This window comes from Anthonomus grandis, chromosome 11, assembly GCF_022605725.1.
Source record: "Anthonomus grandis grandis chromosome 11, icAntGran1.3, whole genome shotgun sequence".
In the NCBI taxonomy this organism is placed as follows: domain Eukaryota; kingdom Metazoa; phylum Arthropoda; class Insecta; order Coleoptera; family Curculionidae; genus Anthonomus; species Anthonomus grandis.
The window spans coordinates 14,147,721-14,164,510 of record NC_065556.1 but is presented as its reverse complement, the minus strand read 5'-3'; the positions used below and the strand labels follow the sequence as shown (position 1 = coordinate 14,164,510).

Here is a 16,790-nt window from a genome sequence, read left to right as displayed (position 1 = left end):
GTTAAAAAAAGACCCTATACATAAAACTAGATAAGAGATCAAAAACTAGGTAAGAGATATTGTGCTAGATCTCAATGTGAATACTGTTAATTGTCTTTTATGTTAAGTTACTGAAAAATAAGCCTACATATTTTAAAATACTTCTATTATATTTCAAAAGAGAACATGTTCTGTAATTATTATCCAATATAATTTTTTAGACATGATAAGTAATAATTACAAGCACCACTTGAGAGTGAAAATGAATATATTATAATAATGTTTAAGAAAACACATTACAGATATCAAATTGCCGCTGCTGATAATGTGATATCTATGACGAAAACGCTAAAATGTTTATAAATAGAAGTACCACAAATTAACGATTCCCAGTTAAGTAGGATTTGTGCACGAGTTCTTATATCCATCATGTCAAGCACCGAGGAAAAGTTGAAGATTGTGTCCTTGGACGTTAAGGACATAAGGTTTCCTACGTCTTTGCAAGCTGATGGATCAGATGCTATGGTAAGATTGAAAGACTTATTGTTACCAAAAGTTAAAATTTACTTGATTAAGTTTTAAATAAATGACATTAAATTATAATGTTAATATATTAATTTTGAAACTATCTCAATTCTTTATCAAAATAAAAAATGAAATATAAGTAATTATAAAGCGCATATTTGTGTCAAGCAATTAACAATTCTAGTCCAGACAGGTATTTTTAGATAAAATCCGAGTAGAATAAAAATCTAGTTGTTTACTTATAAATTCAAATAATCAAGCCTATCTTTAAGACAAGTGATCGTGTTTTCTGTTATCTAATATGACGACCGAAAGTAACTTCTACTTGCTGCATCTTGTAAACAATGGCAAATTAAGATGACAATGTTAGAAATAAGTATTTTAAGATCATATCTAATTTGGCATTCTGTTTATAAAATCAATCAACCTTTACAAGGACTTTTTCCAAATAAAGGTGCTTGGTTTCTAAGAAAATTTCATTGGCTAGGCAGTTTATATTGAAGTTGCTTATCAATCACTTGAGAATTAGTAATTTAAAAAAAAATTAACACTCAGAAAATCAGAATCATGCCAAGCTTAATGGGATTTATTGTATAAACGTCTCTTAATTTTTAATAACTTAACTTTACCCTTCTTTTAAAAGTATAGCTTTCTTAGGTAAAAATGATGGATAAATCCATTTTCTTACTAAAAAATATTAGAAAATAGTAAAATAGCTATTTGTGCGTACCCTATAAGTAAAAGTCGTACTAAGATAAAAATTATAATGCTAATATAAAAAGTACGTTAATTTGGCAAAAAGAACATAGTCAGAAGATACACATTAATTAATATGGAAGATGCAAAATAAAAACATATTTTCCGTTAGTTAAAAGTTCCTCTAACTTTTATTTATTTGCTTTTATGTAACTTTTGGTAGTACTTTGTAGTGTACGTCTTGGAGGTGATTGATTTAATCAACCGAGAACTTTTTTGCTGACTTCCGTTATTTTATTATACATTATACATTGAGATCTAAAAAATATCAATAAGACTAAGTTAGAACTAAATCAAAGATAGAAGTTAAAAAATTATTTAAAATAAAATAAACTGTAAGGTATAAACACCTTAGAAATAGCAGCCTTTAAAAACACTTTAAGATTCAAATTCAAATTCAAATATATTACTTAAAATTGTACAGTATTGTTACAAAGTTAGTGTTTGTGCCCTAAGTCACAAGTGACTTGTCGGTACATAGTATTTCAGAATACAATAATAATTTAACAATAAATTTGAGAGCTTGTTATAAAAACCAAATTAAATTAACTTAAATTAAATTTGTAAAAGTAATATTTAAATTAATTCATTCTTTTATTCTATCATTAAATAATATTTGCAAATATACCTGTAATTATAACATTTGTTTACATTAGAAAAGGTAGCTTTAATAAAATATTTTCATAGTTACACCTGATCCATTCGGTTATGCGTATATTAAACAGTTTTTTTCTTATAGCCTTAAAAGCGTGTGGTATAAAATTAAAGATTCTTGGCCCCACATAAGATATATGACGTTGACAAATTGTAAAATCTACCTTAGTCAAAAAAACATGTTCTCTCGTGACAGATCTAGTAATATTAAGGCGTTGGGGTAGAATCTTATAAATATTTTTATTCTCCATAAAGTTAAGGGTGCTCTTCAGGTAAAGTTCTCTTACAGTGAGAGCACCACTTTCCAAAAACAAATTAACTGTTGGGTATCTTTTTGGTTTTTTATTTATTATTTTTAGTATATATTTTTGAGTGATAACCAGGTTTGTTAACAATGTGCTACACGCACTACCCCAAATTCTTATACCATAATTTAGAATGGATTCAACCAGAGCCTGATAGACCATCTCCAATAACTCACGAGGCATAAATTCGCGTTGTTAATAAAACTTATAAATTGTTTTCCTTATCTTTTTAGTTATGTAATCAATGTGCATATTGTATCTTAAATTTCTATCAATATAGACGCCGAGGTATTTTGTGTACGAAACTGAAGAAATCTTCGCAAGTACAATTTTCCATCTGATTTGCAAAACAAGGATAAGTATGTATAGTTAGTTCCACAGGTTCTTCTTGTTGATTAGTGTTATAAATCGAGAAATTTATAAAGTGGGTTTTATTACTATTTAGAGTTAGAAGATGCTGATCCGTCCAAAGTTTAATTAATGTGATATATTTTTCAGCTAGCTTTTGCACTTCTGAACATGATTTTGCTTTTACTAGAATTACTGTATCATCAGCGTAACAAATAATAGAACAATTTATTTCAGGTAAAATTCTTGTAAGGTTGTTTATATAGATCAAAAATAAGAGTGGCCCCAGGACTGTACCCTGTGGCACACCACATTTAACTGTACCCATCTCTCCAACAAGATTATTAATTTTTACTTGTTGTGTTCGATCACTAAGATATGATTCAAAGAGTGCTAACTCAGTACCTCTTAAACCTACGTCACCCAGTATTTGCAAGAGAATGTGATGTGCCACAGTATCAAAGGCGAGATCAATAAAAATGCCTAAGGTCTTATAACTGAATCTGACAATAATTTATTATTTTCTAAATGTTTTTCCAATTTAATTTTAATGCATATTTCAAGTAATTTATTCAGGGTACTCGTTATTGCAATAGGCCGATAGTTTTCAATGCACTGGCTGTCACCAGACTTAAATATGGGAGTTATTATGGAGTTTTTCAGAATATTTGGGTAAATGCCTGTTTTTAGTACTAGATTTATCATGTGTAGTAAGGGCTTCATTAACGCTATATGATTGTCTTTAATTATCAATGCAGAAATACCATCGTTTGTACATGAAACCTTGCTTTTAAGAGAATTTATTTCCATTATCAATTAGATAACACTATAAAAATTCTTTCAGTAGATAAAGGTAATCAGGGTCGTATTAAATAATAACACACATCAAAATTAATTAAACTTATTTATTGTAGTGTTTCGTGTGAATTAAAACACAAGAATAGTCAACTGGTTTATTAAATACTTATTTTTTACATACATACACATGATTATTTAAGATTACTAGAAGCATTTATTTATGCTGTATTTATTTTTTACTATTTATTTGGATTAAAAAGGCGCGCCATTACTTCCTAGGATTATTTTCTAGTGGCGGGAGCTCTTATTAAGTAGACCAATGTTCCCGAAACATTCGGCCAATTTTCTACGTGTGTCTCAAGATGTCGCGAGGGGTGCCAGTTGCTCGCTCCATCCTTGTAGTACCTTAGGGTCTAAGTGAAGAAGGAGATGATTGCGGAATACCGGAGAACAGCTGGTATATTCGTGGCTGTTAATATCACTACATTATAAATGGTTGTATTTATTCTATTCGACTATCAAGTTTGGTTAAAATTAGTGGTTTTGATAGAATGTTCTATTTTATTATACCCAGACCAATTCAATTTATCTAGAGTTAAACTTAAAAAGTTTTTTTAAGTATTTGTCCTTGTTAGGATAACCAAAAAAAATAGTCAATACTATTTTAAATGCGATATTTATCCTTCTGAATTCAACATCAAAAATATTCCATTTAATAAAATAACCTTGACTTTTAGGAGTTCTTGTAAATGAACCTCAAGGTTACATTTTCCCCAACATCGATTGTACTTTGCAGAGGTAATTGATTTCACTCGTTTTTACACAGTTATTCGCGTAGGGTGATATAAAATCAAATAAAACACTCTATTCATCTTTGGGATAAATAAAAAGCATTAAATCTAAGGCAGATTATATTATTAGATGTACAGACAACAAATCAATAAACTATAAGCACAAATAACTAAAGCACGCAGTCAGTATTAAAAAAGCTTGCTGGAAAGAGAGAAGAAAAGCTTCTATAAATACATCAACTAAACTTTATCAAGTCGCTTGTCTGATATTCATCTAAAAGACATAGACACTGGACATCTTGTCACAGATCCAAGGATGATAGCTGAACTCCTGACAAACAAGGTTCAAACAGTATACACTGATGAAACACGTTAAACTTTCCAATGAAATTAAAATCATTCCAGAATTAAACTCCATGCATATTATAGAAGAATTAGTAGAGAGGAGTAAATGATATGAAAGTTGATCACCGCTTAACAATTACAAACTTACTTATCTGCCTGAATGACTGGACACAAGCAATAGAAAATGGCAACCAATACATGTGCTTTATCTAGACTACGAAAAAGCAAGGTACCTCATGACCGCCTCTTTTACAACTTGAACCTTTTTACTGGAATAAGAGGGCAAATAGTGACATTCATGAAGAACACACCAGAACATAAATCTAGAACCTTCAGAGTGAGTGTCAATGTATAGCTTTCAGAGCCAAAGGCTCTTCTGACACGCCTTTCTCAGTGGCGTTGTTCAGGGTTCAGTCCTTGGACCCGTGCTATTCACATGTTATATTGCGGATATAGATAAAACTTGCAAACTAATAGCCAAGTCTTTGCAGATGACAGGAAGACTTACGGCAATTCATTGACTGATTTTGACAAATTCTTAGACATGACGAACCGTAGAATCCTAGGCGAGTGGCTTATAAAACTCGGCAAATGCACTATTATGCATATAGGAAAAAGCAACCCACAAATTATTTGTGATATTTACAATAGAGACATATCAGCTGTAAATGAGCAAAGAGACTGGTGAAAAAAGCTACTTCTAGAATCGACCTTAAAGAAAGAGCATTTTCCAATAAATCTCTAGCTTTCGTAAGAAAAATGTATGTTATATCAGTCCAAAACTTGAGTATTGTATCTGGAATCCTTACTTTATAAAAGGTCAATCTTCTTGGAAAGAATCCAAAGAAGAGCGACCAGTATTCCTATTAAGACTAGACATGCCATATGAGGAGGATAGATAAAAGCTATTCAATTTAATAACTCTGAAAGAAGACACAGAGAGGAAACCTCACAGAAACTTACAAAATGATCCGTGGCAACTATGATGAAGCTCTAAAAGTGACATTTAACTTACCAAGCACAAAGGACGAGAAAGTATACTCAAAGTCAATATCTCATAAATCAAGCGTCTATTAAAAGGTTACGCGTTTCGCCGCATTAAGGCATCATCAGACCTCTAAATAATATACAGTGCGAACGTAAAGGTTGGAATAAATTCATTTAAAATTCAGGGGTATGTTAAAAAAAAAAACGCTCGGACATGTCGATTTTTATTTTTAACTGCGGGTTTTCTTACTATAATTTTATGTATACAGGGTGGCCCAAAAATAAGTTACGGTCATCAACCTAATTTTTTTAAATGTAAACACCTATTTTTTATTTTAGATTTAGGTTCTACATCAAATTCTAAGTACATTTCATGTACCATGTCCTATACCTAAACTCGACCGTTGACGATTGAACACAATAAAAGGCTATTTTTGGAAGAGTTATTTATATCAAGCAAGAATACATAAAAATATTTTAATTAATTTATTAAGTGTTGAAAATGGCTGCCACGAACCTCTTGGCAATATCCCAGTCGATGCTGAAATTCTTGTAAAACGTTATCAATAACAGAAGGTTCTATCAATCTTATTTCTTCCGTTATTCTAATTTTTAAGTCTTCAATGTTGTTTGGCCGATTAACATAAACTTTGGACTTAAGATACCCCCACAAAAAAAAATCTAAAGGAGTCAGATCCGGCGATCTGGCCGGCCATTCAATTGCACCCTTCTTCTTCTGGATCGGGGTATAAAGTGGCAAGGCATGGAACCAAGTCATTTTCTAAAAACTCTAAATACCTCTCACCATTCAAGTATCCTTCAAAGAAAAAGGGCCCTATAACCCTGTTTTCAATCACCCCCGCCCAAACATTTACTTTTTGAGGGACTTGGCTGTGGCACTCCATCATCCAGTGCGGATTTTCAGTAACCCAATATCGGCAGTTTTGCCGGTTTACACTACCATGAAGACAAAACGTTGCCTCATCAGAAAATACAATTTTTTTTGAAAATTGTGGATTAGCATGGCACAAGTCCATAAGTCTCTCACAAAATTCTAAACGCCTATCTGGGTCATCTTCATTTAGTTCATGAACCAATTGAACTTTGTAAGGGTGCCATTTATTTATACCTAAATACTTAACGACGGATGTCTGAGATATCTGATTTTCTAACGCAATATTGCGAGTCGTTTTATGACAATCTTCTTCAACTGCCAGCAAAACATTTAGTTGCTTCTCTTCTGATATACTTGACCGACCTTTCGTATAATTATCCCTGACATGACCCAAATCCCGATATTTCTGTTCTATTTTACTGACAGTACTTTGAGATATACGTGGCCTATCAGGATACTTGGCATGATAAATTTCACAAACTTCCATCTGAGTGCGCATCCTGTTTCCATAACGAATCATCATCAAAATCTCTATTCGCTCTCGCTCACTAAGACGTACCATTTTTTGAAATGTTAATTTTATCTTTTGATAAACTTAACACAAGCAAAACTTTGCTTAGGCATCTAAATCAAACTAGATTCACTCAAAATTATTTGATGTCAACAAATTGTGACAAGTTAACAATCAAAAACACCAACCACAAATGTAAATAACCAAACAATAACTGATAGGTTGCTTGATATAAATAACTCTTCCAAAAATAGCCTTTTATTGTGTTCAATCGTCAACGGTCGAGTTTAGGTATAGGATATGGTACATGAAATGTACTTAGAATTTGATGTAGAATCTAAATCTAAAATAAAAAATAGGTGTTTACATTTAAAAAAATTACGTTGATGACCGTAACTTATTTTTGGGCCACCCTGTATACATAAAATTATAGTAAGAAAACCCGCAGTTAAAAATAAAAATCGACATGTCCGAGCGTTTTTTTTTTGAACATACCCCTGAATTTTAAATGAATTTATTCCAACCTTTACGTTCGCACTGTATAATCTAATACAAAAACTAAACATTGACTCTCACTTAAATAAATAAAAATATAAAATATAATATGTCTACAACATTGTTTACCGTTATTGACTCGATAGTTTTTGTATTTAGATGAGGTCTGATGATGCCCTAATGCGGCGAAACGCGTAACCTTTAAATAGACGCTTATTTTGTGAGACTTTGACTTTGAGTATGCTTTCTCTTCCTTTGGTCATATATCTTAGTCTCTTTGAGAATAATGGATGATTATTTTGAATTACCTAGCACAGACAGGACTAGAGGGCGGTCCAAAAAACTCCAAACAGAAAAATTTGCATTACTATAAAGAAGTTAGTTCCTTACTAACAGAGTGCAGGGAACTCTGTTCTAGAACTGGTCGTTAGTGCAGAAAATAAAAATATATTCAAAAACAAACTAGACAAATTCCTTAAAGAAAAATCCGACATAGTGACCTGCCTCTAACAAACACAAACACTAGTTCTACTGTGATGCAAAAGTAATAGGAAGAGGTATACAGGGTGCCTCCGATTAAGTCGGCATCATTGGTATCTTTGATAATATTTAAGAATCGGGGTCGATTAAATTAGCAAACTGGTAGTTTTTTTTTGATTAAAATGGTGAAAACAGAAAAAAAATTAACATTGCGTTTTCGAGAAAATGTAAAAAGTGTACTATTGTTAAATGGAATCCCCTGTATATTTTTACATTAGGACTTTCTTCGTTTTCTACAACAGTCTTATCAAAACTATTCATACTTCGTGTCTTTTGTTTTAATTTGTACTGATTTTTTACCGAAATAATATTTTCTTATCCAATTTTAGTATTTCGTTTGCTTTTTTAATTTAAAAAATCATTACGAATACAATATTTTTGGCGAAACGTTTGCCAATTTATTTACTTAATGATCAATTTCTAAATACGAAAAATCAACCACTTCGGCTGTTATCAATCAACTGCTTTCAAAATTATTGGATCGTTAATAGCAAACTAAAAAAAAACAGTATTACATTTTTTACCATTAAATCCAAAACTATTTTCAGCACAACGACTCTGACTGGTCTTCAGGTGACAATTAATCATGATTTGTCTTAATCCTATTTTCTATTCTTCATATGGATTTGTAAAGCCAAAGTGACCTACACTGTAACGATATATCCATTAATTAAAAAAGATCTTTACCGACATACCGAATTTAATAAATAATTCAACGTTCTTAAACAAAATTGCTTTCAGCACACCGATCCCGACTACTCATGTGCTTACGTAACAATAAAGCTACACTCAGGTCTAGAAGGTGATGGTCTCACCTTCACTTGCGGAAGAGGTACCGAAATTGTTGTTCAGGCAGCCAAGTCCATGGCTCCCCTGGTAGTAGGACAAATTGTCACTGACATTTACAAAGATTTTGCTACTTTTTGGAGATCTTTAACCAGTGAAAGTCAAATGAGATGGGTAAGACTAAATTTAAGTTTCAAGCGTTTGGGTTTCAATTATTTCTGGTGTATATAGATCGGTCCGGAGAAAGGAGCAGTACATCTTGCCACAGCAGCCATTATTAACGCCCTGTGGGATTTGTGGGGTAAACTAATCAAGAAACCAGTTTGGCGTCTACTGGCTGACTTAGATCCAGAAGTGTTGCTCTCTGTGATTGACTTTAGATATGTAACTAATTGCATTACTAAAGCGGAAGCCTTGGAACTGCTTAAGCAAGGACAAGTTGGAAAGGAGGAAAGGATTAAGCAGCTTATGGAAACAGGATATCCATGTTATACCACCCAAGCAGGTAATTAAAAGAACGTCAAGAAGAAAAATATATCATTTGGATGTATTTGTAGGTTGGTTGGGTTATTCTGATGAGAAAATCAGAGAACTAGCGCAGAAATACCTTGATATGGGTTATACTGTATTTAAAGTGAAAGTAGGAAAAAACCTGCAAGATGACATTAAGAGGTGCGAGTTGCTTAGAAGTATCATTGGCTATGATAGAACATTGGTAAGTTTTGTTATCAGACATTTTTCTTTTATTAATTTTTGTTTGTCTAATCTATATTATATAAATAATAATGCCTATGGAGTGTCAGCATCACGTGTATACTGCGCTACGAAATAATACAAAAATTAGCACACGTATGTTTTTTTTGGTTTCAATTACCGATTCGTCGTTGATTTTGCAACAACATTACGTGAATGTTGAACAATAAAGTCATATGATTATCGCGCAGCGTCCTTTGCTTTGCGGCGTCATTTGGTACCACTTAGACAAGGTCGATAATTCATTCTACATCCACGCGAGCGAAGCCGCGGATTTAGGCTAGCTAGTATTTTAGATAAATATATAAACACGTGAACCACCAATTTAAAAATAGAATAGTATATCTACCGCTAACTTTCCTGAAATTCGAACATTTTTATTAAAAAAACACATTTTATTTATTTCGGCAAAAACAAATACATTTTTTATTATTGTCGCTTTTATTTACGTGCTGTAATCAGTTATGAATATATGGTGGTTCAATAAAAATGCCAAGGATTTATGCTGTCAAGTAAATATGAAATTAAGCGGCCACTATGTTGAGTTGTTTTGTATGATCAGAGTACACTTTTATACATAACAAACAATGTGTAAAGAATGGGAATTTGATTCATGATAAAGATTAGGAAAAATTCATTGGTCCAAAAATTCGGTTTATATTCTTAACAGTGATATTTCTAAAAGTTGCCTTTCAATGTTCTAAGACTTAATCGTTCTTATTTGGAACAAACTTGAAATGCTGGGCAGAAATTTGGACCAATCCTGAAATAGCACACATAACCTTGAATATTGTAAGAAAAAATTACTTCCCTTATTTACGATATTATTACTTAAGAGTTAATTAAATCTCAATTCACGTGATCATAATTTTTCAAGGTCAGTTACGCCAACGTCAATTTATATTTATAATCAAGTTATAACATGGTCAAAAAACGATGAAACGTAATTTCAATCATTATACGTTTCATCAGGATGGTTCTATGCCCGATTATTCTAGAAATGTTAGAGAACATTTTGATAGAACTGAATTCAAATCAGGCGGATTGCGCACAAAAACGACGCACGAGAAAAGGCCAGTTCGTTCACCGGACCTGATACCCACCATAAATTTTTATGTTTAAAAAATTGTTCCGATTTTTCAAATGAAGTTCGACACCAAATTATCAATGTGTACATCAGAATTTCCCTTGCAATCCTCCATAAGATCATCCTCTTGGAGAAACAAGTTCGTTTTTCCAAAAGGTCCCAGTTCTTTTAAGTCGATAGTTTATCGTTTTTACTGACACATATATTTTTTACATAGTTTATTTTTTATTTTGTGTAATTAATTTTGCATTAGTCCAAGACATCGTGAAATTGAAAGCAAAATTTAAAATAAAAATGACTATTTTTTGCAGATGGTAGATGCAAACCAAGTGTGGGAAGTGCAAGAAGCCATCGATTGGATGAAAGAGTTGGCTCCTTTCAAGCCCCTCTGGATCGAAGAGCCTACCAGTCCGGACGATGTGCTTGGACACGCCGAAATTGCCAAAGCACTTAAACCCTATGGAATTGGTGTAGCTACTGGCGAGCAGTGCTGCAATAGAGTTCTGTTCAAACAGTTTTTGCAGGCACAAGCTTTGGAGTTCTGTCAAGTTGATTCCGCCCGTATTGGCGGTGTTAATGAGATTTTGAGTGTGTATTTGATGGCTAAGAAGATGGGAGGTAAGGACCAGCATATTTTATAAGCTATAACTTTTTTATTTCCGACAGAACATTTATTCATTTATGTCAATAACTTATCTGAACCACACAAACTAATATTTATATTTAATTTTTAGTTAAGGTCTGTCCACATGCCGGTGGAGTTGGTCTCTGTGAAATGGTCCAACATCTCCAAATGTGGGACTTTGTGGCTTTATCTGGTACCAGCGAAGGCAGAGTTGTAGAATTCGTTGATCAGCAACACGAGCATTTTGTGAACCCTTGTGTTATTAAGAATGCGCATTATATGGCTCCTACTGTAAGTACTCATGGTTGGTAAAAATTTACAGCCAAATTAATTTAAATTACTCATAAATCAAGAGTCTATATAATGAAATGATATGAGCTATAACATAAACTTCCTAAGATATAAACTATTTACTAGAGAATTATTTCACTTGAATTTCAAGTCTCATCTCATTAGGTTGAATATCTTTTAAAATTCTAAAAATTAATCATCTCAAAGAGCATCTGCTTCGTACAATGACTGGGAAATATGAATTTGGTTGAAGGTCAAGTTCTCCAGGCTTTAATATGGCAAAGTTTGTATATAATAGAATTTACTGCAATAAGTTTCTTAATTAAGATTAATAAAACAATATTTTTTTTTACTGACTGATGTGAAGACCTCAATCCCACTGTCAGTCTTATCTCACGCCTTACACGGCTTTTGAATTATCTATAATTAGTATGATGATAAAGCACAATAAAACCTCTTAAATTTTTATCGGAGTTTAAGAAGCACAGAAGTTCAGAAGACTCAGTATCTAAATGATAAAACCTGTCCGTTTGCAAATGTATGTAAAAATAATATCTGACTACAATATCTTCTAAACTTTAATACTTCCAAACTCAGTAACTTACATCTAATGACAAAATCTAATTCAGAAACACCCAATCCTACACTGCACGTGTAGGATAGATCTCATTTATTATAAAGTTCTCACTAAATAATAAATGAGAATCAAAACCCTTCAGATCCTTGACACTATTCGCTCTTAACATTCTAACGTTAATAATAATATGCAAATCTGAAAAAAACTCTTAGTTCTTTAAAAAGATCTGACATAGCATTTTGATACATTTCAGTTAAGAGCATTTGTTAAAGGCCTTTTTGATAATCGATGCAAATAAGGCTAAAGCTTATGAAAATAAATAAATGATGTAATGGTTCTAAAAAGTTCAGAAACTCCAGATTCCATTGATTGAATTAATAAATTTAAAGTTTCTAAAAGGTTATTAGATTTTGACTCACTTAAGCAAAAACCATGCTGCAGCTAATTGGTAACTGATAAAAATATCTTGGATGTAAACACTGCTTCTTCTTCTTCTTTTTCTTCTTCTTCGAGATCTGTCGATCTGTTAATACTAAAGCTGCCTCTGCATATTTTCCTAAGAGGTAGATTGCCAACTATCTCTCCATCTTTCAGATGGCCTCCCAGGAGTATTTTGGAAAGTTATTTTAATCCATATCTGTCTTACATGGTTATACCACTGCCTCTTACGTTGTTTTCCCCATCTCACAAAATCTTGCATTTCGCATATTTCTCTGATATCTCTGTTTTATCTTATTTTTCCCACTCTCAAAACTTACTGTTCTCGGTGTTTAAATTTCGGCCACCCTTAGTATGTGTTTCGTCTTATGGGTTTCCTCGCGGACTTCTATACCGTACGTCAAGATCGGTCTGATATAAGTCTTGTAGATTCTAAGTTTGTAATATTTGCGCACGTACACCTTTATCGTAACCATCCTAAAGCGGATGCTTTGTTAATCTGGTTTCTCAGGTTTTGGGTGTTTGATACGTCTATGTATATGTCTGAATTGCATAACCTCTTTTATGGGATTGTCCACCACTACCTTATATCTGAGGGAATCTCTCGCTTTGGTCTATATACTTTGGGTTTTCTTGATAGAGCTGTTCTTATTGAGTTGGCGGCTTACCTGGAAGAACTGGAAGAGTTGTCCCTGTAGGTCGTTTTCGGATTCGGCAATAATTGCTGGTCACCGTAACATACCATACCAATTCTTTTGTTACCTAGTGTGAGAATCGTATCCGAGGTTAAGATCTGTTACTTTATTTATAATTTTACCTACGAGAAGATTAAATAAAAAAAGACTTAGGCTGTCACCCTGTCTAATTCCTCTCGGTGTTCGGATCATTTTGTAAATTGATCTGCTGTTTTAACCTTTGTTTCTCTATTGTTATTTATAATTTGTCCTTGAGAATAGTCGTGAATAGTTTTATGGCTGTATTTAAGAGGGTTATTTCTCTATAGTTTTGTAGGCAAGTTTTTTGTCCTTTCCTAAATATGGTGATTCTATTATGCCACGCATCCGGTGTTTCCCTTTCGATTGAGTTTTTTTAAATAGTTGTTTCCTTGCAAGTTTCGAGCCCTCATATTTTAAAAGCTGGTTGGGGTGCCGTCTGGCCGGGGTGTTTTTCTGTTTTTCAATTGCTTGAGTTTTGCTTTTACCTCTTCGTCAGCGACTGTACAACTTATATCTGTTTCATATACGTTTATGAATTTATATTCAGCGTTTCTTCAGCATCGTAAAGCTCTTTAAAATGCTGTTACCATGTCTCCATTGCACTCCTTTGCTCTGCACAAACTCGCTAACTTTTTTTGTCCTCTTTCAAAGTTTTTTCCATATTGCCCTTTGAGCGCCATACAAGTCCATGTCCTAGGTCCATGTCGCTAGGAAATTTAGCCCAATGGTCTCTTTTGATTGATCTTATTCTTACGTTTTACTCTATTATTTATTTGGACATATTCTGCGTGAGTTTGTTCTGGCGGTACGCTTTTAATTTGTTAGTAATCCTGTTCTTAAAGAGAAATTTTAAACTAACGGAGAGCCTTGTTAGTGACTTCATATTGTAATTATTGATGATCTGTGGGGATCTCTTTTGTTGAGGACGTTTTAGTAGTTTCTTGCATAAAACAAGGCCTGACGCCTCAGGTTAGCGGATGTTACCGGTCTGACGTCGAGTACTTGTCAGGGTGTTATCGCTCGATTTGTGATTTTCTAAGTCCATTATCGATTGCGACACTTCTTAAATTTTCTATATTATCTCTTACTCCGGATTTATGTGTTAGCTGAATCTAACTCCTTTTTCAATATGTAGAAAATTCCCTTTGTTGTCAATGATATTATTATTATGACTTAGTCCACGAATAGGATAACCAGGAAGTGTTAAATTTATATTAGAAATTACAGTTTTAAAAATGATTTTAAAGAGATTGCTGATTTCTTGCCCATTTAAAGTTTAATGAAATTAACGTACAATGGCGTTTCACATTTCGTTGGCACATTTTGGGAAAACCCTTTTATTTATGAACGTTGTTTAAGTGCTACCAGAACATTCCGGGTGTTTAGAGGTGATTCTCTATTTAACTTATATGGATTTCATAACACATAAGAAGAAAATATTTTTTTTTAATATATTAAATATATAATTTCAAAACCTACGAAAAATTATATTCATATTAATTATACAAAAGGATCAGAGAGTAACTTACGGAAATTGAGAGTATGATATATTGTTGAAACGTTAATGAAATACGAAAATAAATTAAAACAATAATTTAATAAAGTTTATAAGAAAGAAAACTTCATGGTGATACCCAAAAGACGAAACGTCTAATTGGAAAAGCATCATCCGATAGTCAAGGAAAAGTGATGATAAAGATTTGAAATGATTTTAAAAACATATTAAACATAAAAACCAGGAAAAAATAAAATACATTTTTCGAATTTTCGAACGAAAACTTGCCAAACTTTTGATGTTTTTTTAATGCTATAGTAATATAGCTTATAAAACTGGACAACTTTTCCCCAACGTAAGCATACATATTTGCATCTGAACAGATCCCAATAGTGAGCTCTAATTTGTAATAGCCTGTATAATAGTAAAAATTATAAAACATAATTTGGTATAATATAATAATTAGCACTACTCTCTATAGCCTTTGACATAAAAATCTATTTAATGTATAAATCTCTTACAATTTTCTTCATAAATTGGTGAATAAAATGATTTTAAATCCACATAAATTTATTTTTAGGCTCCAGGATACAACACAACCATGAAACCTGAATCCATAGCTGCCTACGTATATCCCGATGGATCAGAATGGGAATCCATGTTTGCCAAGGGTCTGTTCCATGATCCTAGAAAAGATACAGGATTTTAGTTCTATATCAATTAATTATTATAAGTAATCCACCATAATGTTTTGTCGTAAAAGATCCATTAGTGCCTCGCCATATTATATTGTTGTAAATATTTATGGAAATCTTAAAACAGTTTAGTACATACATAAAAAAATAAATTTTTTAATGTATGTAATATATATGGGATTCGTGTGTCATATGAGTTAATATAAAATGTTCATAAGCTCAAAAGTTTTATTATTTCTATAAATTAACTAAATGGTGAATATCATGTTTTACAAATACAGTGCATCCGTAAACTAGTGGATAAATTTAATGAAAATAAAATGGACTGTTTCTGAAAAGAAATGCCCGAAGCCGACGATTTTAAAATTTAGAGGTTTTCTAGGTGGTATTTGGACTTTCCTCAAAATGATCTTATCCCCGCTCTGATAGCTTTGTATCCGGATTTGGAAGAACCCGACCAACGTGATCTTTTTTTTCAGCAAGATGGAGCCCTGCCACACTATGCTTTAAAAAATTTCTACCCGTTCGCAATTATCTAGATGAAGTTTTTCCCTTTCCGGTTAATTGGCCACCCAGATCGCCAGATTTAAATCCCCTCGATTACTTTTTATGGGGATACTTAAAAAGTAAAGTGTATGTCATTAAACCAGCGAGTTTAGAAGGTTTAAAAGAACAAATATGCCAAGAAATTATAAACATTACTCCAGATGTTATTGGCAACGTTCAAAAAGAATTTTTAAAACGCCTTGGCGTAATTCAAGTTTTGCTTTGCTCTTTAAGTTCGCACTCTGGATGCTTCTACAAGGGTCCTCCCATCTATAAATAATCTTGCAGTTAGAAATATATTATCATATTATATGAAACTATAATGACAACTTTAAAAAGATATACCTTACGCCAGAAATTGCAATAGAAACCCTCCTAGAAGTAGAAAACAGGATGTCCAGTCAAGTTAAAAGAACTTATTTTAAGGGGGATTCTTTTTGGAACTGTTACGAGAACTTTTTTACTCTTAGTTTGTTCATAATGCCAGTCAGCCCTCATTTAACAAAGAAATAACTGCACCGCGATCTGCCTACTGCTATTATTAAATTAATAATTTCTTATTTATGAGTGGCAACTATAACAAATATGTCAATGCTATGGAAATGAACAAAACTTTAGGAAATATAAAAAAGCAAAAAATAACAAGAACTTAAAACGACACCTTACAAACAATTTCAGTTGTTTTAGTTCTGTTATAAATTAACAGGATTATCTACGAAGGGATCAAGATTAAGTTCATTCATTAAATCTTTTCATCATTTTGGTGATTGGAGAAGAGAAACCGTAATTAGCATGATGAAAAACCAAATGAAACATCACAGGATTCTGATATCTATTGTGATATTGACTTAA

General features: G+C 32.5%; 1 protein-coding gene across 1 annotated transcript; it reads left to right on the top strand.

Moving 5' to 3' along the window:
* Window positions 1-318: 318 nt before the first annotated feature.
* LOC126742212 (mitochondrial enolase superfamily member 1-like) lies at window positions 319-15,617 on the top strand. The gene is made up of 7 exons (XM_050448813.1): window positions 319-504; window positions 8,671-8,889; window positions 8,947-9,220; window positions 9,273-9,430; window positions 10,867-11,173; window positions 11,290-11,471; window positions 15,278-15,617. Exons 1-7 carry the CDS (start codon window positions 409-411, stop codon window positions 15,404-15,406), a joined length of 1,365 nt encoding a protein of 454 aa, XP_050304770.1. The 5' UTR covers window positions 319-408; the 3' UTR covers window positions 15,407-15,617.
* Window positions 15,618-16,790: the final 1,173 nt, after the last annotated feature.